Genomic DNA, 25,708 nt, shown 5'->3' on the forward strand with positions numbered 1-25,708 from the left:
TCCTGCATAGGAGCCAGTCCAGCGGCACGGGCAACGATCTCACTCGAATGTCTTTACATGTGCCAGGAGGGCGACGCTGGGCACAGGTGCCATCATGATTTCACTTCGCTTGCCCCAACAGGTCTTCACAATGAAGACAACGTTGGCATGGGTGCCAGTCGTCCAGTTTAGTTCGATTTTTATTCCGATTCCGATTTCACTTGCCTCAACAAGTGGAGTTTTGTGTCCAATGAAGGAAGGTGGGTAATTTCGTCCATCCACCACATCTCAATATACAAACTCTACTAACACCTCACATTCTTTCCTTCCTTTATGTTAAGTTGTTCTTATGTATATTGACCATTTTATGCACTTGGTTTGGCCTGCACTATAAGCAGGCACAAGTGTGACTGTGTGGTAAGAAATTTGCTTCTCAGTCCCACTACATGGCACCTTGGGCAAGTATCTTCTACTATAGCTGACCAGAACCTTGTGTGCAGATTTGGTAAATGGAATCTGAAAGAATCCAGTTGAGTGTGTGTGTGTGTGTGTGTGTGTGTCCCACCACTGCTTGACAACCATTGTTGGTGAGTTTATGTCACCGTAACATAGCAGTCCAGCACAAGAGACTGATAGAATAAGTGCCAGGCTTAAAAAATAAGTACTGGAGTTGACTTTATCGACTAAAATTCTTGAAACTGGTTACTGAAACAAGTAAAAGACGTTTATAGAAATAAATGTTCTTATTTGACCCAAGATAACTAGTTTACGTCTTGTTCCAACCAATAAAGCCAAAAGAACACATACTGAGTACTCACTTTCTCATTCGTTGACAAAGAAAATAACAGATCATACTGATCCATGGACATAGCACATGCAGCCTGGTATATATTTTATTGGTCCCTTTCAAACTACTATGCTTTTGATTTAAAGCAATGGTTATCAACCAGGGTATACATGACCCTTGGGGGTCTATATAAGATTTTGCTGTTAAAATTTATCTGCAATAAATTGGTTATACTTCTACATTCATTATCATCATCATTGTCATTTAACGTCCACCTTCCATGCTAGCATGGGTTGGACGATTTGACTGAGGACTTGTGAACCAGATGGCTACACTAGGCTCCAATCTGATCCGACATGGTTTTTACAGCTGGATGCCCTTCCTAACGCCAACCACTCCGAGAGTGTAGTGGGTGCTTTTATGTGCCACCGGCACGAAGGCCAGTCAAGCGGTACTGGCAACGGCCATGCTCAAAATGGTGTATTTTACGTGCCACCTGCACAAGAGCCAGTCCAGCGACACTGGCAACGATCTCGCTCGAATGTCTTTATGAAAAACACCATTTGTATGAACAGTGAGTTTTTATTTACAATCAATGTGTACGTCAAGACAAGGGAATACATACTTACTCACCCATGTAATGGGCTTCTACTAGTTTATGTTGATCAAATTTCACTCACAAGGCAATGGTCAGCTTGCAGATATAGAAGACACCACCCAACAGCCAACCTAGTGAGGGTGAATCCCTAACCATATGATTCTGAAGAAAACTGCTCAACCATATGGCCATGTGTGTGTGTGTAATGGTATGGAGTGCATGTAGTTTCTTAGTGTATGCAGATGGGCAAGTATGGGAATGTAGTGATATAGGATAGTGGGTGAGTAGGAAAATGGTATGTAAACGAAATTATGTTGAATGTGAGCGGAAGGCATGGAGGGGATATATACATATACACACACACGCATATACATACATACATGCACACACACATATATGCATCCATACACTTAATAGTACACTGCTCATTTTTTAGGATAATTTATATGCAAAATTTTAGTCTGTAGAGTAAAGAAAGTAATAACATCATAGACTTGTCTTCATTAAAAATACTGATCTGATTAGTCACCCTCTAAGGTTACCCATTTTATGTCCACAGAAAGAGTAGTAGATTACAGGATCTATAATATAGGTTATTATAGTATATATATTAACCTAGGAATTTCTAAACCGGTTTGTCTAATTTGTATATCAGTACATGTGCTGTCAATGTGAATTCATTAATTAGATGAGGGATTAACAAAATCAGAAACTAGTCTCATTGGTCTCCCTTTTTTTCTACCCATGGAGGCAAAATGGTGGATGTACAGTTTCAATGGAGAAATAAAGTAAGCAATAATCAATGGTGAAACTCACATGATAATGGAAAATGGAACTTTAACTGTAATACTGATCAGGGTTACCTCGATCTATGTGAACTGTAGTAAACATCTATAGAACTGGTTATCATAGAGGTTATTAAATCTCCAACAGATAGTGTAGGACCTTAATACTCTCCAGATGTTTATCCTGCATCACTCATTTTGAAGTCAAACAAGGAGAATGTCCTGCGGTGTTTTTAGTTTCAGACACTTATTTGAAAAATTAGTTACAATGCTAAAAACTTTAATCCAGGCAAGCTAAATCAGATGATGATGATAATGATGATGATACCTACACAACAGAAATTTTACAACTACAAACATATTCTCTTATAATAACATTATACTTACATAAGAGATAGTTCACAATCCCAAATGTATACTACTAAACTAACACTATACTTACAAAACTGTAAGCATATTGAGTCATACTAAAACTATACTTAACAGTATACATTACAACTACAAACACATAATCTTAACTAATACTGTACTTACTCAAAAACCAGCATACCAACACAATCACATCCTCTTGTACTAACACTGTACTTACACAATTTAGTTGATATTATGCAATCACAAACATAACTATGCCAAAAGTCTCCAAACATACATGTAACATGCTTTCAATTGAACAACATTGTACCTACATCACTACTAACACATCAAGAATCAGAAAATTTCTGAACATAAATGAACAAAGCAGCAGAGTTTGATAGTAATGTGAAGAGGAGTGAGTGATGAAAAGAGGTGACTGGCAATCTGCTAAAGAAATGAAGATACATGACGTAAGAAATAAAATGCGAGAAAATAAACAAAAACAAACTGTTATTTACAAGAACTTCTTTATTAACTCAATAAATTGCTTTCCATATCCCCCCTACCAATTCAAATATTATTTATTTATAGTTTCTTCATAAAAACGAAGATAATTCTCGTGCCAAGTTAAAGTCTCCTGACCTTGAACTGCAAAGCTTGACCCTGTCTCCCAATGGAAAAAAAAAAAAAAATTAAATAAATAAAACTCTTCAAAAAAAAGGGAAGGGAGATGACTTGAAGGGTAAAACAAGTAGATAACTCACTGATATGCTAAGTAGAGTATTTGGTTGTTATGTGGTTGTCATGATCACAACAATCTTACTCATGTAAGCAGGAATGATCAGAGGTCAGAAAACTAAATAAAAAAAAAAAAAATTAAAAAAATATTACAGGAAACAATAAATTCTACGCTTTGTTAAAAAGTAAACGAACTCAGTATGAACAGTCGGTTTTCCTCTTTTTTGATCCAGCGCAGAAGTTTATTAATGGCTTGTATTGCAATTGTTTTCGTTACAAGTGGTCCAAAAACTGCATATAACTCAAATCCTTGAGTGATCTGGAAAAAAAAGGAACAAAATAAAGAATGAACTCCACAACATCATAAGAAATATAAATTAAAAAACAAAAAATAGTCTGTTACTATAGTTTGAAGGGTAATAGCAGTTAACTTGTATAGATCTGCTGTCATTGTAACTGGTCAAACACTTGATAGCAAGATATAGGTTGAGTATTGTTAATGTGTGTCATTTTTGAAATCTCAACTGTGACTGCATTGTATTCCCTAACAGGCAACGTTTGATTGCACAGAGTCAAAATACATTTGAATAGACTGTTGTTTTTCGACCGCAGGTTATTTTTGATTGAGTAGTACTATGGTAAATAAGATGCAATCAACCGGTCTCTTCTTTCAGATAGGCACAGGCATAACTGTATGGTAAGAAGCTTGCTTCCCAACCTCATGGTTCTAGGTTCAATCCCACTGAGTGCCATCTTGGGCAAGTGTCTTCAGCTATAGCTTCAGGCTGACCAAAGCCTTGTGAGTGGATTTAGTAGACAGAAACTGAAAGAAGCTTGTTGTATGTGTGTGTATGTGTGTGTGTGTGTGTATCTTTGTGTCTGTGTTTGTCCCCACCACCACCACCACTTGAGAACTGGTGTTGGTGTGTTTATATCTCAGTAACTTAGTAGTACAGCAAAAGAGACCAATAGAATAAGTACCAGGCTTAAAAAAATAAATATATGGGGTCGATTCACTTGACTAAAATTCTTCAAAGTGGTACCCCCGGATGGCCACAGTCTAATGACTAAAACAAGCAAAAGGTAAAGATAGACCATGCCACTGTTTAGCTGAGAACCACATTACACATTCTAACATGCAATGATGCATTATATGGGGCAACAGTGTGACGTATTCTCTTCACTATCTAGTTAATATCTGTATGGCAATTGTTGTTTTTGTTTAGTTACAGGTTATTCCTGAACAAAAAAAATCTATGATTCCAATTGTGACCCTCCTGTACTTTTCTATACCAGGAATATATCCTTTATTTGTGATAATATAGTATGATTTGAGCAAAATTTGGCTGCTATTTCAAGCAGATCAGTCAAACATGCAAAGACTCCAGTTTTTGGTTGTGGTTGTTCTTTAGGATGAATCATCCTATTTACAGTTGCTCAACAAACTATAACTAGCAGCCCGCTTTCCTTCAAATGTCTTAAAAATGGATTATGAGGGGCCTACTATATAAATGTGGACACATAGTGTAGAATGTAGAGCTACGGAGTAGACTGTGTTAGATGCAGAGTGGTAGAATAGCAGCCATAGTATGTTGTATTCAGATATCTGACAAATTTAAGAATTTCTTCAGCAGCTCATGTGAAAAAGGACAAGGTTGATTTCTTTCTCTCTTCATAAGCAAAACTCTGACAATTCATGATTTTTCACAGGAAAGATACAGTGGTTTCCATTGCTTTCTGATTGTTTATTCACTGTTTATTCTGCTAGTCTCCTGCTATTCTGTGCTAACTCTTGAAGCAAAGAACTTATGTAAACCTTTAGGCAGGTGGATTGGATCACATAATATCAGGAGTTGTCACACAAAAGTAAGCTCACATAATACACGTCTAACAACTAGCCCTTCCCTTAGTCTTGTATGCTTTAGCCACAGAACTGTTTGTTTGCTATTTTATCCATAACTGAGGATCTTGTTATGTACTACCATATTAGGCCAGAGAAAACTCGGGAATAGTGGTAACTAAGGAGAAACTCCAAATTCTTGGAGTCTTACTGCCAGATGCAGTCTAATGTCTCTTCAGGTAAACAAGATTAGTTACTTTAAAAACCTAGCATAGCATGATTTGGGAAAGGAAATCTATTTTATGACCATCTCATGATGATGTTTTTGTTTATAAGATCAGATACAAGATACAATGGGTTAAGAATTGCATCATAAAATCATTGCAGTCTGTTGCTAATACAGGTATAATGTACTGTCTAGTCCAAAGTTAGTCCTGATCCAGTAGACCTATAATCAAATGAGTTCTGGTCATGATGTCTTTTTCAGATATAGTGAATTCAGAACATTAACCAATGTGTTCTTCCTTTCTTTTTCTTTAAACAAAAGTAGAGTGTGAGCAACGGGAAATTTAGCTGCTATTCCTAGTAAGAAGTGTGACAATTTTGTGGCATCTTCCTTTGCTGAAATTGTATCTGTGCTGCTGTTTAGCCCCAGGTAAAGCCTGATAGAGTAGACCTATGATCAAAGGCTCCAGTTAAGAACATAATGTCATTTGTAAAGTAAAGATTGATTACATTATCCATTGTCTACTCACTTTACGATGACAGTAAGATCTAAAGGAATTTCGCTGTTTTTCTAGTAGGAGGATCACTTGTTGGCTCAAATACATAAATACCATTGTTGTTTGGCTCCAGATAAGCCCTAAATGAGTAGACCTATCATTAAAAGTATTTCAGTGATGACCACCTAATCTTAGGGGTATGAAAGATTACACTATTTAAGGTGTTGTTTCCTTATTCAAGAGAGCGATAGAGGTGAGATTTAAGAGCAATTTAGTTACTATAATTTTAGTAGGTTGACTAACCACTTACAGGCTCCTCGTTGGCTTGGTGAGCAGGAGGTAGTCGTTTGATAAAGAGTGTTTCATCAACAATATTACTGTCATAGGTCTGCTAGAGTAGAACAGGCCAGGTTACCAAACAGCAACATCAACATGTTTATAGGGTTGATATTTTGTCCAACTTATTTCATTTAATAAACGAAAGTTTATCAATGTTTATCACCACTAGTTTCCTCTAATTTTTTAAAAAATTGATTGCATTTCAGAAATGGATAATTTTCCTACCATCACCTAGTTTAACACACTGTGTCAAAAATATAATAGTGCTACCAGCAGTAAATGAAATTGCTTGTCTAGACTCTATAAGGCTTATACATTCCATTGTATGTTGGAATATTTTGAAGTAACTCACAAATCACCTTCAGAATAGTTTGTTACATTTTTATTTAGGAGCAAAAGTAAAAATATTAATGATAGACAGCTTAAAAATGCTGCATCAAAATAAACAGTAGAGAAATAGAAATAAAATGAGTAAATTTTTGGAGAAACTGAGAATTTAAGAGAGAAAGATTGGAGTGGGCAGAGTATAAGATTTGATGAAGAGGCATGGTTTTATCATTCGTTTCCAAAATTCTGTGAAAATATGTCTGTCCACGGAGAAATATTATCTTGTTTGAAAATAGGTGAGGGTTGGCAACAGGAAGAGCATCTGTGTGTAGAATAGCTGCCTTAGTAAACTCAGTTGAACCCATGCAAGCATGGAAAAGGACGTTAAAATGACAATGTTTTTCAATCTGTTTACAATGATGTCATTCCAAAATCATATATCTTAATCTGTATTAACGCTAGTTAGGCTTTCAGGAATTTATTTGTACATTAAGACTGTAGCTGAACGTAAGAGTAAAAAAAAAACTGAATATGAAAGAATAATTAATAAATTAAAGTAATATACATGAAAAAAAGCAAAAAAGCATTCTTTTCGAGCTTATTGTGAGAGTAAACGATGCAAGGGAAATAACTCACCCAACCAATAAGAGTTTCGTGTGCGCCCACGTGATACAGAAGTTTCAATGGTCTACTGCTACTGTGAATTCTGTGATGGAGATACTGGTAGAGACCAAACAGACGGTCCTGTTCTTCCTGACTGAGATATGGAGCTTCCAGCTCAGGGCTGGTATATTGTGCTGAGTTGCGAGACTTGTATAGGAAATGACGTAAGCCTGAGATAGCACACTGTTTGATGCTGTAACTGTTTCTTGATAGTGAATCACTGATGGCTTGCAGACAGTTGGACTTTTGTAGTTTCTGTAGATAAATTAGATGTAAACAACTGAATCAACAGCTAATACAGCAACAATAGTAAAAATATATTATTTTAAAACTTTATTCTTCCAATGCTATTTTACAATATTTTTACAAATAGATGTCTTTATAACAGCTCCGCACTATGTGGCAAAATGTAATTTAAGCCTGCTTAAATATGCAACAGAAAAGTTTGAATTTACAGATATATGGCCAGTACATCACTTTAAATTTACTATTTATATATTTTTTTTTTGTAGATAAATCAGACGTAAGCAACTGAATCAACAGCAATAACAGTAAAAGTATATTATTTTTAAACTTTATTTTTCCAATGCTATTCTTGAATATGTTTACAAATAGAGGGTCTTTGTTAAAACTACCCACCATGTGGTAAAATGGAATTTAAGCTTGCTTAATTTGAAATAGAAATGTTTGAATTCACAGATATATGATCAGTGCAACATTTTGAATTTACTACTCATATTTTATTCACATGGCTTCAAAGGTAATTATGACATCTCAAACAGCTGAGCAACATAAATCATAACTTACCTGCTTAATCTTGCTTTTACAATCTGATAAAGTGAAGAAAGAATCTCTGTCTACAGTCAGTAAAAATAGACAGGTTTGGCAGCTTTCATCCAGGTAGGAGACGTGTGCTTGCAGAAAACCACTACAGTAGGAAACAAGATACATGCTTGTTAAAGTAGACAATTAGAAAAGAAGTTGAATTTTACAGGGCTGTAAGCAATAACCAAAACCAGGATTTGAGTGAAGAAAGTATTATTGGATAGCCCTTAATAGATGAAGTTAATTAATTACATATTAGTGTGAAACCCGACGGTCTAGTGCAATGTTTCTCAAGATGGTGCATGGCAATATTTTACTTGGCATGTGACTTTAGAATGTGGCTTAAGTAAGTAACAAGTGAATACAACTTGCAATAAAGTTTTAATTCTTTTGATATACTTCATTCATGGTGAAGTTGCACATTTAAAAAAAAAAATAAAAGTGAGGCATGGAATACAAAGGTTGAGAAATACTGGTCTAGTGCTTCTGATATGTAATATTTCACTCAAGAAAGGCAGTGAACTGGTAGAAATTCTAGCATGCCAGGCAAAATGCTAAGCAGAATCTTGTCCATCTTTATGTTTTGAGTTCAAATTCCACCAAGGTTGACTTTGCCTTCCATCCTTTCGGGGTTGATAAAATATACCAGTTGATCCCTGATGGGGGTGGGTATGTAATCGACTTACTCCACCACCCAGAATTGCTGGCCTTGTGCCAAAATTTGGAACTAATATTTCACTGAAGAGCCAATGAGGGAACCTCTACAACACAGTTCCTCGAAACTACTTTTACTTGTGGCCTACTTTAGGACAAGTTAAAGTAGGTTGGGATGCTTGATGTATAAAATAAAACATTAAATGATGTTTAGATATCTAAGCTTCATCATCATCATCATCGTTTAACGTCCGCTTTCCATGCTAGCATGGGTTGGACGATTTGATTGAGGACTGGTGAACCAGGTGGTCACACCAGGCTCCAATCTGATTTGGCAGAGTTTCTACAGCTGGATGCCCTTCCTAACACCAACCATTTAAACAACAGAAAATTATTAAGTACTTATTTCTTCAGTCAATAAATGAAACAGAGTTATCAAAGACCTCATAGTTTGAATTTCAATTGCATTTTCCACATATTCAAATACATTTTTGCAGCACACATAGGTATGCCTAGCAGTACACTAGTATGCTCTGTTGCACTATTTTAGAACCAGGGCTCTGTGCAGTTGATCAATTTGCAAGAAACAGTAGCTACATTCCCCTTAAACCATACACTACCACCTTAAAAGAAAGGACACATTAAATAATGTAGTCCTGGATTTACAAAAGCAAAAAAAGAAAAAGTACAGGCATGACTGGATGGTTAAGAAGCTTGCTTCCCAACCATTTGGCTTCAGGTTCATTCTCACTGCACAACACAGCACCTCAGGTAAGAATCTTCTACTAAGAATTGTGAGTAGATTTGGTAGACAGAAACTAAAAGAAGCTCATTTATCTCTCTATATATAAAAATGAGAATGTTTGTCTGTGTGTGTCTGGCTGTAGGAATCCCTAAAACTCGAGAACTACCTAACCGATTTTGTTAAAATTTTATATATGCCTTACTTACGGTCCATGCAGGGTCATGGGCCAAAAAAATTTTCAACTTCTTGCCTAATGCGAGCCCAGAGCAATATCTTATCTCTTACACTATTTCAGTATTACGTGTCAAAAGTGAAACAATAACATCTCTCTATTGCAATGTGAGATACTTTCACTATTAAAGTGAAACTATTACCTCACATATATACATGCATACATATTCGTCATAAGCACTCTACCCCTTCTACTAATAACTGTTGGGAACCCTTTCAGACCTGCCTTACATTCGAACCAGAATCTCAAAAACATTGTCCCCTTACATCTCGTTCTCAATTCATTCCCACGACAGGGAAATAAAACTTACTTCTCACAACAGGACAATGGAAGATGGTAATAAACATTAACCACATGCTACCTTGTCAAATGAAATATATTGTCATCCACAATATATGCACAAGACATTTTGACACTTGGTGATGGCAAGGTGCCTCTCGATGCTGCAGGAGAAATGGAAGTGTGGCCATTTTTCTCTGTTGTTAATTCTGTGGATGAGCTCAAACACAAAGTCTTTCATAACTTCACAGAAAACTACCAAAATCACAATTGGCTGTGTGAAAGAGCAATATTAGCTCCAAAAAACGTTGCTGTTAAAAAAATAAATCAACAGCTAATGCATTCTCTTCCCAGCACTCTTCACACTTACAAGTCTGTTGATAGAGTTCCAGATAAAAATGAAGTGGTGAACTATCCTCCTGAATTTCTCAATTCGTTGGAGCCTCCTGGACTACCTCCCGACATTTCAGCACTTGAAGTTGGAACTCCGGTAATGCTACTCCACAATCTGGAACAACCAAGACTTTGCAATGGAACACAACTGGTGAAAAAGAAAATGATGTCACAAGTTATCGAGGCTATCATTCTTTCTGGATGTGGAAAAAATGATGACATCTTCATTCCAAAAATTCCTCTTACTCCATCAGGAGCAGAAATTTCATTTATGTTCAGAAGACTGCAATCCCCGCTTCACGTCAGTTTTGCCATGTCCATTAACAAATCTCAGGGTCAAACCCTCTCTGTGGCTGGTCTTCTCTTGAAAGAGCTCTGCTTCTCGCATGGACCACTGTATGTTGGCTGCTCAAGAGTGGGAAGCAAGAAAAACCTCTTTACATATGCTCCACAAGGAAAAACAAGGAACGTTGTTTACAACAAGGTGTTATAATCACAGCAGCTAGGATATATGTACATGATCACCTTTTTTTTTACCAAACTTCATGTACTTTCATGTATTTATATTGATATACATATATGTGTGTGTTTGTGTGTGTATCAATATATATATGTGGAGGCGCAATGGCCCAGTGGTTAGGGCAGCGGACTCGCGGTTTCGATTCCCAGACTGGGCGTTGTGAATGTTTATTGAGCGAAAACACCTAAAGCTCCACGAGGTTCCGGCAGGGGATGGTGGCGAACCCTGCTGTACTCTTTCACCACAACTTTCTCTCACTCTTACTTCCTGTTTCTGTTGTGCCTGTAATTCAAAGGGTCAGCCTTGTCACACTGTGTCACGCTGAATATCCCCGAGAACTACGTTAAGGGTACATGTGTCTGTGGAGTGCTCAGCCACTTGCACGTTAATTTCACGAGCAGGCTGTTCCGTTGATCGGATCAACTGGAACCCTTGACGCCGTAAGCGATGGAGTGCCAACAACAACAACAACAACATATATATATATATATATATCTACATTGCTTGCCAACTAATGTTGGTATGTTTACGTCCCCATAAATTAGTAGCTTCATAAAAGTGACCAATAGAATGAGTACTTGGGATTAATTTGTTTGACTAAAGGCAATGCTCTAGTAACGCCACAGTAAAAGACAAGAATAAACAAATATTTCACTCCTGAGCAACGCCGTGTGTGTTTATCCACTCTTATCTTGACATCACATGATGGCTCAGGAGAAACATTACTTTGCAAGGATGGTAGCCGAGCTGGAGCACCGCCTCAAAGGGTTTTAGTCAAACAAATTGCTCCTTGTGTTTATTTCTTAATACCTAGTATTTATTCTATAGGTTCCTTTTGCTGAACCACTAGGTGAAGGGGACTTGACAAACAAACACACACACACATATAATCAAAGGGCGTCTTCCAGTTTCTCTGTCTGCCAAATCTATGCAGAAGGCTTTGGTTGGCCTGGGGATGAAGTGAAGAACAGAGAGCAAAGAAAATGACAAAGTTAGAAATACCTTGAATCAAATTTGGGTAGACATATTGGTGTCCATGATTCCGCTGCCTTGAAAGACTCTGATGCATTGACAAGGTTAATAATAAGATGGAGATCCACTGGATGTAGGAAGTATTTTTTCATTCGAACTAATGTTACTAACTGACTGCTGGCAATGATAAGGGCAAAAACTAGATCCTGCAAACAGAAGTTGAAGTGGTTAGTTTTTAGAACAGTAAGTATTCAGTGAATTTTATGTTATTATTTCAGGGAAGGTAACTTTGCTGTCAAAACGGTGAAGACGTTTAAAGAATAAAACTGGTGTTCATTTAAAAGCTGTTGAAGGAAATAAACATTGGGAACAGAAGAAAAAAAAAAAAAAACATATGCAATTAGGTTATTAAATTAAGGGCTGTTTTCAAGAATTACCAGTGTTTAACACTAATTATAAACATTTTGTCAGTAATGCAAGTTATATAACATATACGAGGGGGTGCTGAAAAGTTCTTGGCTATTGGTAAAAGAAAATACAGGAGGATTAGTTAATTATGATTTTATTCAACATATTCCTCTCTCAGATTCACACACTTATTGCAGTGGTCCGTCTATCTTTCTAAGCCCTGTAAAAGAACTCAGAAGATTGGGCCTCTAATCAGGCTTTTCATGATATCCCTAAAGCCAGGAGCTTTTCAGCACCCTCTTGTATATAAAACAAAACAATAAATGACCATATCGTAATGTATAAAGACATATGAACTTCATTATGAATACATTTTATTTGCAATGTGCACCTAATGTACCTGTAATCTACACATATTGTGCATGAACACATTATACATGTAATATTTATGTCATTATTGGCGTTAGGAAGGGTACTTGGTGTCAACGGCAGTTCCAGAAATTCCAAGCTGGAAGCTACAGCCTAGAAGATGACCTTTGTCCTGGAAGATCTGTAGAGCTCAACAAGGACGTCCTACAAACCCTGGTGGAACAAAACCCCATTGTAACAGAGAAGCTTGGATTTGGTCATTTAACCATTCATCAACACCTGCATGCCATTGGGAAAGTCAGCAAATTGGATCAATGCTTTCCTCACAAACTTTCTGAGTCTAATTGCACACAGAGAGTGAATGTGTACTCTTCTTTGCTGCAATGTCTCATGAATGAACCTTTTTTGGACTGAATAGTAACTGGTGATGAGGAAAGGGTTCTCTATAAAAATGTAAAGTGCCGAAGACAGTGGGTGGGGAAAGGAGAAACACCAGCACCCAAGGCAAAAGAATGTTTTCACCCATGTAAGGTGTTGTTATCTGTTTGGTGGGATATAAAAGGTTTAGTCCACTTTGAACTTTTAGGCCCAAACCAAACAGTAGCAAAAACTTTAGAAGGAAAATGACTTCTTTGGTTTCAAGATGAAAGGTGTTCTTCCATCAGGATAATGGTCAGTCACATACAGCAAGGATGACATTCCAAAGGCTAGAGCAGTTTGAATGGGAAATGATGCCCCCACCCACCATATTTGCCAGACATTGCTCCATCTTATTATCATTTATTCTGCAGTCTTCAAAATCATTAGGACAGAAAAAATATGAATTCTGTAGATGAGGTCAGAACAGTTGTGGAGGAGTATTTTTCATCATGGACAAGTGAACTTTGGAAAAGGGGCCTTGCAAGTCTACCAGATAGATGGAGGAGCATTGTAGAAAGTGAAGGAGAGTATATTTTAGATTATAAAAAGAACTTTGTTTATCTTAATTTTGAAAAATAAAAGAAGTGTAAAAAAACCGCATTATTTATGGGATGACCAATATATATATATATATATATATATATATATGAATACATCATGTAAATGAATATAAGGGTGACGGTGAATAAGTTCTTCTTGTTTCAATAGCATCTCATAATGGTAGGTAAAGTAACTGTGATGCAACCCAAGGGCAACCAAAATTGAGTTTATGAACAAATAAATCTAAGTGTCCTGTCCAACAGTTTGGTATCCTGCTGTGTTAAGTTGACCATGAACAAATGATTTCCTTTGAAGTAGAATGCTTACACGCATAAGAGATAAGGAATTCTTCCAGTCTATAAATTTACATTACAATCTTAGAACGATCATCGATCTTCTTTGTAAAAGTCAAGACATGTCTATGTTAAAGAATGGAGTGCTTGAGTGGTTTGTTTATTTCATATTTTGTTTTCTTTTACTTCCATTAATTTATTTTGGACAGTTTATTTATTTTATACTTTATATTTTTGATTTTTATTTCTATTATTTTTATTTTGGGTATTTTTTTAATATTTTGTATCTCATTGTATTTCTGTGTTGCCCTTTGTCAATGGAGGGTCGGTAGTTTCATAAGAATGTGAGGGGAGAGTAATAGCTGGTTAAGGATGTGATTAGAGGTGGGTGAGAATGACTAGATATGTGAGGTGTTAAGATGGAATATAGCAGAGAAGTGATATCAAAAGGCACAATGAAGAGCTGTTTGGCGAGAATAGTAAGAGAAGGGAAGGGAGGATAATGAGAATAAAGGACAGAAGATTCCAAAGTGAGGAAGTGACTAGTATTGCATTAAAAATGACAAGAGAGAAATTAACTAATAACATAATGCAAACATCAACAAACAAACAAAATTGTGAGATGAAATTAACAAAGTGAAATAAGCTTTAGTGTTTCAATTCTGATGTTGTGATGAAAGGAGGAAGAGGAGTAGCAGTAAACATTACCTTCACTTTACAATGCTGCACAATGGCCTGAGCTATAGTATCACGAATTGATCCTTCGAGGGGCAGACATCGGACAGCCCCGAGTAAGAAACCAGGCTCACTGTCCATCATATTGAGTAAATTGTCGATAAATTTCTCAGCACCACTAAGAAGACGCCGGAGGTCAAAGTTGTGTCGCTGTTTGAAGATCTTGGCCAATTGACTGAGAGTAAGGACACTGATGATCTGATTGTAGACGTAGGACAGTTGCAGGAGTAGCTGGTGGGTGGAATCAGGACCACGAGAGACACCAACTAGAAAGAGGTGTTCTCGAAGAAGGAAGACAAATCGATGATCTCCAGCTACGATACATCGGATGCTGTCCTTCTCAGAGTTTGTAACAAATGAAACCAAAGCTTGCATGACTCCCATCAAAGTAACTAGATTATCTTCATTGCCAAATCTGCAAAGAGAAATCAATATGATCATCACCATATGTAACTATTTTTATCTTAGTGAATAAAAATTTAATCTATTTAGGTTCATAATAATAATGTCTAATATATAAAACAGAGATGTGTGCATATTCACTTTTCATGCGAAAACTGCTTCACCAATTACTTCCATACTTGTGATGTATGAATAATTTGACCTCGAACATATAATAGGGTCTTCATTTGATTTTTTTTATTTAAAATTATTATTCACATCTTTCAAAGATTTTAATATTTTTGCTTCCAGTTTTCTAGCATCAGTGATGTAACATACCTCTCTATCTCTTTCTCTCTGTAACATATCTCTCTGTCTATGTCTCTTGTTTTCACTTGTCTAAGTTTTGAATCACTATTTACAAACAAATGATGATAAATTACTGAAAGAAGTTCACAATTACTGATGTAAGTAATTTCATAATTTACTGACAGAAGTATCTGCATAAATTTCACTTCAATCCATATGTCATGTGTTTTTCTGTCGTTGACGGTTTCTTTCTGGTTCCTTTGCTAATGGCTCCTTGGTTCACTGAGTGACAAATTTCACTTCAACCCATACAATACTTTATTTTCCATTAAAATTTCTTATTTACTTTCTGCCCATCGTATTAAGAAACATAATTTCCGTTACCAAGTTATTTTCATTGTTTACTATCTTCTGCACTCATGTATTTCTGTATACATATATAACCATACGTAGAAGGAAAGTGTCAAATTTGTTGACATAACTACAGATTTCTGCCCCCCACCCCACAAATTTTGATGATTATAACATTCAGAAAAATGGATATTTTTTAATAAAATTTGCTACGAATATGTGTTATATCATGTCCATTTGGAATATATAAAATTTGGGAGAGGGGGTGGGGAATTTCTGAAAATTCACCGGAGTCTACTTCAATTCGTCTTAACTTTCAAGAAAATGGATATTATTTAATGAAATTCTCTACAAATATACCTTGGAATATTATTACATTAGCAACTTTTAGTATTGACATAAAAACGGCGAAGTCTCCCCTGTATAATTTCTATGTTTTCATTTCAAGTTTTAATTTGCAATTTGTAAACAACTACCATAAATTACTGAAAGAAATATTTACTAAGTTCACAGATTTAAATATTCCATAAAAGATAGTTTTCAATGTGCTTTTATTTATACGATTTTTTCATTCCATATCCACCTCATTCATTGTTTGCAATGTTCTCTCTCTCTCTCTCACACACACACACACACACACTCCAGGTTTGATTTCTTTATTACACAAATATCAAGTTAAAATTTTGCAATTCAACATGGGGCGTCCAAAAAATATGAGCATTAATTCATTAATTTACGTAAATTTTTTTATTTCTTTTCTTTTCTGTGCTCTGTTCAGCTCTATGTATTTATAAGTCACACACACACACGTTTTTGTAGGTACGTTTGTATACATTTATGCATGGTGTGTGTCTGTGTGTGAGTGAGTGAAGAAGCGTGTTGTCATGTATTTGTACATACATAAATACATATGTATACATCTTTTTTGTATGTATATGTGTGTGTGTGAGTGAGAGAGAGAGAGAGAGAGTGATGTCTAAGTGGCACTCTCTCTCTCTCACACAAGATGTATGCCTATTTCTTTATGTATATACATATACATGACGACACACCCCTTCACTCACTGTCTGTCTGTCTCTCTCACACACGTCTATTTCATCTGATGTTCGATACTGTATATGAATCTGTTTGTGGGTGTGCAGTATTCCACAATCGTTTGAAAAAAGCAGAGGAATTCTTTTTCTTGATGCTCCTGGTGACACAGGTAAAACATTTGTAACATTGCTTCTGTCCAAAGGCAACAAAAATAAAAAAAATTGCAGTTGCTGTACCATTGTATGGCTTTGCTGTCACCATTCTCCCAGGAGGACGAACAGCTCATTCTGCTTTTAAATCACCACTAAACCTAGTCACAGGTGACAGTCTAATTTGTAACATAAGCTATGATTCAGGTTCAGCAGAAGTGTTGTGCTAATGCCACCTTATCATTTGGGATGGATGCACCATGTCACATAGAGGTGCAATGGAAGCTCTTGATAAGACCTTACAGGACATCAGAGGCAACAATAAATTTATGGGAGGAGTTACATTAATTTCATCAGGAGACTTCAGACAGACATTACCAGTCATTCTGAGATAAACAACATCTGATGAAATAAAAGCATGCATTAAGTCTTCACACCTATGGAATAAAGTACTGAAATTCTCCTTCAATACTAACGTGCGAGCTTCATTACATGGGGACCAATGTGCAAAGCAGTTTTCAACCTGGCTCCTATAATTAGGAAATGGGAAAATATCATTTGATGGGAATGATGATATCAGTTTAGCTCATATTGCTATCACGGTGAATTCCCCAGCTGAATTGAAGAAAAGCATATTGCCAGACTTAAGTAATAATCATAATTCACAGAAATGGTTGTGTGAAAGGGCAATTCTTACTCCAAAAAATGAGACAGTAGCCAGAATTAACCATGAATTAATGGATAAAATTTCAACAGTCATTAATGAGTACAAATCAGTTGATTCAGTCCTTCATGAAAATCAAGCTGTTCATTACCCAACAAAGTTCTTTAATTCTCTTGAGCCACCTGGAATTCCTCTACATAAACTTTTTCTGAAGAAATTTAGATCCTCCTAAATTATGCAATGGGCAAGGTTGTGAAGACATTATCACCTAATGTGACAGAAGCTCCCATCATCACTGGATGTGCCTCTGGGGAAGCGGTTTCCATTCCAAGAATTCTAATCAAACCAACAGATATGCCCTTTCAGTTCAAACGAACACAATTCCCAGTGTGACTTTGCTTTGCAATGTCTATCAATAAAACTCAAGGTCAGTCTTTGAAATCTACTGGCTTGCTTTTCTCATGGTCATCTTTATTGGTTGCTCCAGGGTAGGTAGTTTGCAAGACTTATTTGTCTATGCTCCAAACCAGAAAACAAAGAATGTTGTTTACCCAGAAGCTATACATAATTTCCTTCAACATATGTGGTAGAATTTATCTCCTTTCATAAAAGTGGTAAATTTTATATTTTCGTTTATTATTATTATTATTATTTTGTATTACGAATTCAGAATTGATTTCCCAATTAAAGAATAAATTGTATCCCAATTGAAAAATAAATTGAATTTAGAATAACAAATTTCTATACAACATGTTTTGCTTTTTTCTTCTAATATGTAAGGAAAAGTTTCATTCCCGGGCAATGTTGGGTGCCTCTGCTAGTTGATCTAAATGAGAGAACTTATATGTGATTCTCCTACCCCACTGCTAATAATAAGCTACCATTTTCTTCAGTCTCATTTCATTATATCGTATTTGTTTTCTTCACAGGCTTGGATGAGTTTGAATGGCTATGGCTGTTACTACAGCAACTGTATGATACATGAAATGCCAGGCATATAACACAGATATGATAGCATTAAGTAATTACATTATGTACTGCAATATGTCAACAATAATGTCATTGGTTATAGGTTTCCAGTAGATCAATCAGTGCTACTTTAGTGTATGGTCTACCACAGTATCCATAGTTCATGCTGTGAAATGACCTAATCTGGGTTGGGATTAAGGTTAGGGTTTAGAGTTAGGGTTAGGTTTTAGGGTTAAAGTTAAGGATTAGGGTTTATGGTTAAGGTTAGCATTAGAGTTAGGAGTTAGAATTAAGAGTTAGTATTTGGGTTAAACTGTATGCTTAAGTGGCGCCAACTAATCATTGCTTCACAGCATACCTGATGGTAAGTGAGCAAAGGGAGTATCTATACCCTCAGCACAGAACAGATATCTAAATAGGCTTTGTTTGCACAGTGCTGTTTTTTTTTTTTGGTATACTCACACACATTCCAAGGTCTTTGCATAATTTATGTTTAATGAATTCCATTAATATAGCAGTAGTCAACTTGAGACTACATTAAAAGACTTGTCTAAAGTATTTCACAGTGGTATTGAACCTGAAACCATATGGTTAAGAATTGAGCTTCTTAAAAACAGTCATGCCTGTTTAGAGATGTAGTAATTCAAGATAAATACTATTCATGTGCATTAAAGATATTGTTTCTGGTGTTGTTTAGGTCCAGGTCAATCTATCCATAACTACCCTGTCTTTTCCTACATGCAGTAAACCCAGGATTACATTATCTATATCTTATTCTAAGACAGTGGGGTGTGATTTGAGGGCTATTTAGCTGCTTTTTCTAGCAGATCAAGCAACCACAAAGAGTCTCTCTCATGTAGTGTATACATGTACAGAGATATGGAAAAATCTGTGTGAAGGGAAGAATGTACTTTCAACAGCAGGGGTGTATGTGTGAGTGCATATGTTGTGCATGTATCTGTCTAATGTACTATCATAACTAACTAAAGAAGTGTAATAATTACATAGACATTACTATGTTTTTAATTTTTCATCTATAAAGGAGGCACAGTGACCATAGCTTTTACAGCTTTAGTAGATTTGAAATAAAGATAACTGTGGGAGTATTGAAAGTGTAACAACAACGTCTGCTTAAATTTACATCAGCTAGGTTAGCAGGAAAAAAAAAAAGATGGATTTGATGAGGAGATGGAAAAAGAGTGTATGTATTTATAACCAAACTCACCTGGAATATACTGGCTTCCCAGCTTCACTAAGTATGAAAACATGTTTTTTGTGATGGCGCCAAGCTGGGTGATTGACATCTTCACCATCACTGATGGTATCTGCTGACATGCGCATCCAGTTTGGTCCAGCACTACCCCCTGCATTGCTATCTGAAGACAAATTCATTTCTTCAATATTACTGATCACTTCTGCAGGTACACTTGTTTCCTGGGATTCAGGTTCTTCCTGCAAAAAACCATGGTATTGCATGCAATTAACAATTAAGGCAAGATAGAGACAGTGACATACACAAAGTCACTCATGATATTCTGATAGGGCTGAAGATATACGATACTCATTTTCATTTACTTGTTTCAGTCATTTGACTGTGGCCATGCTGGAGCACTGCCTTTAGTCGAGCAAATCGACCCCAGGACTTATTCTTTGTAAGCCTAGTACTTATTCTATCGGTCACTTTTTGCCGAACCACTAAGCTATGGGGACATAAACACACCAGCATCGGTTGTCAAGCGATGGTGGGGGACAAACACAGATACACAAACATATATATATACATATATACGACAGGCTTCTTTCAGTTTCCATCTACCAAATCCACTCACAAGGCTTTGGTTGGCCCGAGGCTATAGTAGAAGACATTAGCCCAAAGTGCCACACAGTGGGACTGAACCCGGGACCATGTGGTTGGTAAGCAAGCTACTTACCACATAGCCACTCCTGCGCCTAATGAATATAACAGTCTTGAAAGAGCCACTTAATATAAAATAAATAATATACCCTCTACTTGATGTATTGAGGACTTACTTTAAATGAAGTTCCTTCCATTCTAATAGAATCACCAACTACACACACACACACACAAACACACACTTACATGGCCATATGGTTCAGGAGTTTTCTTTAGAACCACATGATTGGGGGTTCATCCTCACTGGGTTGGCTGCTGGGCAGTGTTGTCTACTATATCTGCAAGCTGACCATTGCTTTGTGAGGGAAACTGGTAGAAGCCCATTGTATGCATTTGTGAGTAAGTGGGTTCCCACTACACAGTTTCCATCTGTCAAGTTCACAAGGTATAACTTCAGGCAATAATAGAAGATACTTGCTCAAGAGATGAGTAGGTGGCTTTATGCCAGGTGCTGAAGGCTGAAGTATGATAGACGACCAAGCACAGGTGTTTTGCTATAGAGAAGATACACGGTCATCATGCATTATATGAGAGTAAGTGAGAGTAGCTGGAAGGAAGATAAAGATGGTGGTGATAGGATACCAGAGTGTATGTACACTCAAAGTACAAGAAGGTGAGTATAGAAACTGGATAAGCAAGGGAGGAAAGGGCGGGTAATTTCGTAAGAGAAAGGGAAGGGAGTGACATATGGTTAGAAATAGGACTAGAGGTGGATGTAATGAGAGATGATAATAAATATCAGAATGGAGGGGAGAGGTGAGAGAGATAGAAGTGGCTCAGGATGGAGGAAGCAACAGGTGACAGCACAGGATGGCAGGAGAACTGCAGTGTCATAATCCTGTTGATAGATCAGAGAGTAAGAAGATGGTGTGCAGGTTGTGAGACTGAGGTGTCCAAGGTGGGACTGAACCTGAAATTGCATGGTTGGGAGGTAAACTTCTCTTAATCACACAACAGGGAATATATTTATATATATATTTATATATATATAAATATTAACAAGAAATAATTATGCAGCAAAGAAAACCAATATTAGTCAATGATTAATAGAATTTTAATTATACTACCAAGTATGGGAAACAACTCAGGACATGATTCAGTCTTATTATGACCTCATCAACAAAGCATATACTTTGTTGTATTTGCAGAGATAGTGATGGCAGAATCACTATGTAAGTACCCAATAATGTAAGTATATTGGAAAGCATAGAAAAATAGAATTATTTAGCGAATAAAAGTTGTTAGCTGGATGCCACGACGATTAGAACATGAAGTAATGATCATTTCAAAAATTAATCATTCTGTTAGTTATCCAAAACAGTAGCAAGTTCAAAAAGGCAACAAGAGGAACTCGACAAATGGAAGTTTTTAAAGTTTCAGTGATTAAAATACATTGCACTTTGCATCACATCCACTTCGTAGCAAGGCAGAGTTAATTAGTTTCCTTGTATAATAAACTACTTTTAAACAACAAGGAAATGGCTATGTGGTCACTTTCCCTGCTAGAAATAGCAGCCAAATCTATCTTAAATTACACTCTAGCATGATCTCTAGAGATAGTAGACAGTTTTTGTTACCTAGTTGAAGTGACCAAGTTAATAGTAATGTAGTGAACGTATGGTAACCAGAATAGGAACAGGCTTGAAAAAGTTCAAGGAGCTACTGCTGCTGTTAATAGCAAAAGTTTTCTCTCTCAGAATGAAAGGCAAGCTGAATGGTGTCTGTGTATGAAGCCCTGTCAATTTTCCCGCTTCTATGCCCTTTTTTATTCATCTTCTTGGACACCAATATGAAGTAACCACAAATATCTCCCACAGCAAATGTATCTTTACTCCTCCCATCATACATTAACCTCTCAACACCTCACATACAGTAACCACTGTCTATTCCCCTCTCAGAGAAAGGGGTTTTTTAGTCTTACAAGTTACAAGGCAATCTCACTAGTATTGGTGTCATTAAAAAAAGTGCCCAGTACCTGTTAACTAGGTGATGTTTGGAAAGGTATTCAGCCATAGAAACCATCGCATACACACATACATACATACATAGATGATGATGATAATCCTTTCTACTATAGGCACAAGGTTTGAAACTTTGGGGGAGGGAGTTAGTCGATAACACCGACCTCAGTGCTCAACTAGTACTTATTTTATAGACCCTGAAAGGATGAAAGGGTTCTTTCGATTATAGGCCCAGGGCCTGAAATTTTGTGACGAGGGGGCTAATCAATTACATCGACTCCAGTGTTTGACTGGTACTTATTTAATCAGCCCCAAAAGGATAACAGGCGAAGTCGACCTGGGCAGAATTTGTAGTCAGAACGTAATGACAAATGGAATGCCACTAAACATTTTACCTGGTGTGCTAACAATTCTGCAGCTCATCTCCTTTAATAATAATAATAATAATAATAATAATAAAAATAATAATAATAAACATAATAATAATAATAATAATAAACATAATAATAATAAAAATAATAATAATAAAAATAATAATAAAAATAATAATAATAATAATGGCATCAAATTTTGGCATAAGACCAGCAATTTCAAAGGAGGGGATAAGTTGATTATATCGGCCTCAACATTTAACTGATACTTTATTGATCCCAAAAGGATGGAAGGCAAAGTCAACCCTGGTGGTATTTGAACTCAGAATGTAAAGACAGACAAAATGCTGCTAAGCATATTGTTCAGCATGTTAACAATTCTTCATTAGTTTTACTTTGGATATTAAGAGTTTGTTATATTTTCTGTATATAAAAAAAGAAAAAAATCTTTCATAAAATTCTGTGTCCTTAAAATATTTTCTTAAGGAAAAAAGAAAAAAACAAAAGAAGTAAAAGAAGAAATGAATTCTAAGAAACTCTGCTGAAAGGTTCTAAGAACAAGTGCAGTAATAAAACATTTGAAACAAAAGAAGTTATATGGCTTACTTAAATATATCTACAACTGGATAGGACTAGACTGTTTTGAAATAGTATTTTGAGGCATAACAGAGTATATTGGGCATATTTGAACACAATGTTTTATAAATTATATATTTATAAATTATATTTCACATGTATAAATATTCACTTAATGCATTGAATACATTAAGCAGATGTAATGTAGAAGATGATAAGACTGTATTAGTAGCATTGCCTGACTATAACATCTCAGTGGAAGTTAGTTACTGAATGCAGGCTAAAGAACAAGTGTATAAACAGAACTTCTTCACCATAAACACTGGTGTTGTTAGATGCCAGCTGATGATGATGACAAAGAGGTTCTCCTTGATTTAAAATTCATAAATATCAATTTATCCCTTTTCTAAAGAATAAAATTTAGCACAAAGAAGTTAAGTTACTTACATATCCTAGTAACTGGATAAGCGCATTACACAACATTGTTTAACCAGTGAAGGAATGCCTCTGGCAATGTGAGATAAGTGTTTTTTACTTTTTGTTTTTCTCTCTCTCTTTTTTATTTTACTAAAGAGTTAAAGTGGTCCAGATACACGATGCTGTTGAAAGGTTCTCGCAGAGTAAAGTTAAACTCAGCTAGGTACATAGCTATATAATTAAAAACATAATTGTTTTATGGACCAAGAAGTAGAGAAAACATCGACGCTTTTGTCATTCAACAAAGTAGAACAACTTTTAATGATAATGAGGATGATAAGGTATTTCACTTTCTTGATTGCATATCAACCAGGAACTCCAGTAGTCACATAACTGAAGGTCACATTCAGTTTGACATGTAATCAGTCGTAGTTGTCAGTTGGGTTGCTTAGTTTCATATAAAGCTCTTCTTCGTACAAATGCGCACACTCACCCCAAAGTTAATATAAAAGGCCACTGTTGTTATTGCTTACAAAGAAGTTGTTTTAGTGGGTTAATTATACATGACAGATATAAATTTAAGTGCTTTATGAGTTACCAAGTATTTGGACCTTAACATCTATGCTGTTATGAAGGATGTCATTTCAGATTTTGCAATTTTACAAGGATGTCATTTCAGAACTTACAATTATTAACATGCTAACTACCATATGTACCAGTGGAGGCGCAATGGCCCAGTGGTTAGGGCAGCGAACTCGTGGTCATAGGATCGCGGTTTCAATTCCCAGACTGGGCATTGTGAGTGTTTATTGAGCGAAAACACCTAAAGCTCCACGAATAGTGATGAACTCTTCCACCACAGCTTTCTCTCACTCTTTCTTCCTGTTTCTGTTGTACCTGTATTTCAAAGGGCCAGCCTTGTCACACTGTGTCACGCTAAATATCCCCGAGAACTACGTTAAGGGTACACGTGTCGGTGGAGTGCTCAGCCACTTGCACGTTAATTTCACGAGCAGGCTGTTCCGTTGATTGGATCGACTGGAACCCTCAGCGTTGTAAGTGACGGAGTGCCTATGCCATATGTACCACCTGTGGTTCATCGCAAACTTCACAGAACTGCCAGTAACAGATTGTGGTGGTTAACATGTTAAATTCCAACCATATTTTAGTATGTAGAATGATTTATTGCATAGTGGTATAAATGAGAGATCTCAGATGTTCACAATTCTATGTATAAATAATATTAATTTCTTTTGAGAAGACCAATATTTTTAGTGGAAAGGGCAGATGATTAATAGAAATGGTAATGTTATTTAGCCCCTTGTGGGCAATAAAGAAATAAGAAATGGTAATATTAATTGAAATACCTTAGTAACGAGCCTTAACATTTGGAGTTCAAAAAGGTTGATAAAATAAAGACTGTTTCCCCTTCTTTATCAATTCAAGAACTCATGCCAAAATTAGTAACCAATATTTATATCAGTAAGTGTATTGAATTGAATCAACCCTAATTTTCTAACTTCTCACATTAGCATAAAGCCTCCCCAAATACCACAATAGATAGTGGTGAATGTTATCTCATAAATGATAGCAGTGGTGACTTGCTATTTTGCTAACCAGAATGTCAAACGTCACTATCTCTCTCATTAACCTTGCAGGATAGCAAATGTTACTGCTATTTCAACTCATTAGCGTAGCATCCAAACATGTAAAAACCAACACTAAGAGCAATCCTCTACACGTCACTTGACCAGCCAGAAATATCTGCTAAATTTCCCTCAAAAACATCTCACTGACATATAAAGGATATGTTAGATAATTTAATCACATATATATATTATGTATGAAAACAAACTGGATGGAATGTTTTGGACCAGAAGTCAATTAAATCAGAAGTGACTTTAGGTGAAACAATAATATATCAAGGTAGTGAATTTTATTTATTCTTACTTCTTAAAGCAAACAACATAAAAGGTGATGAATTAAGAAGATAAACTTAAAAAAAATATGGTAATCATTCAGAAAACAATGTTTATTACTTGCTTTTATTTGTTAATTCCATTATCAACTGCAAACTATGGACAAAAATCTAT

The 25,708-nt window shown here is 36.0% G+C and overlaps 1 protein-coding gene and 1 long non-coding RNA gene across 2 annotated transcripts in view; one reads left to right on the plus strand and one right to left on the minus strand.

The window, feature by feature from the left end:
* Positions 1–3,013: 3,013 nt before the first annotated feature.
* The window catches only part of LOC106871415 (protein SAND), a 32,027-nt gene continuing 9,332 nt past the window's right edge, over positions 3,014–25,708 (minus strand). Inside the window, exons 2-7 of the mRNA XM_014917843.3 lie at positions 19,601–19,827; positions 14,491–14,932; positions 11,783–11,958; positions 7,940–8,060; positions 7,106–7,387; positions 3,014–3,560 (exon numbers count right to left, since the gene is read on the minus strand). Coding sequence (XP_014773329.1) covers positions 3,420–3,560; positions 7,106–7,387; positions 7,940–8,060; positions 11,783–11,958; positions 14,491–14,932; positions 19,601–19,827 — 1,389 coding nt within the window. The 3' untranslated portion in view covers positions 3,014–3,419. The remainder of the gene's footprint in view (positions 3,561–7,105; positions 7,388–7,939; positions 8,061–11,782; positions 11,959–14,490; positions 14,933–19,600; positions 19,828–25,708) is intronic.
* Positions 24,817–25,708, plus strand: part of LOC128249183 (uncharacterized) — a 28,385-nt gene continuing 27,493 nt past the window's right edge. Inside the window, exon 1 of the long non-coding RNA XR_008265276.2 lies at positions 24,817–25,541. This is a non-coding gene — a long non-coding RNA (uncharacterized LOC128249183). The remainder of the gene's footprint in view (positions 25,542–25,708) is intronic.

The sequence above is a fragment of the Octopus bimaculoides genome, chromosome 1, assembly GCF_046866305.1.
Source record: "Octopus bimaculoides isolate indiv1 chromosome 1, ASM4686630v1, whole genome shotgun sequence".
Lineage (NCBI taxonomy): Eukaryota > Metazoa > Mollusca > Cephalopoda > Octopoda > Octopodidae > Octopus > Octopus bimaculoides.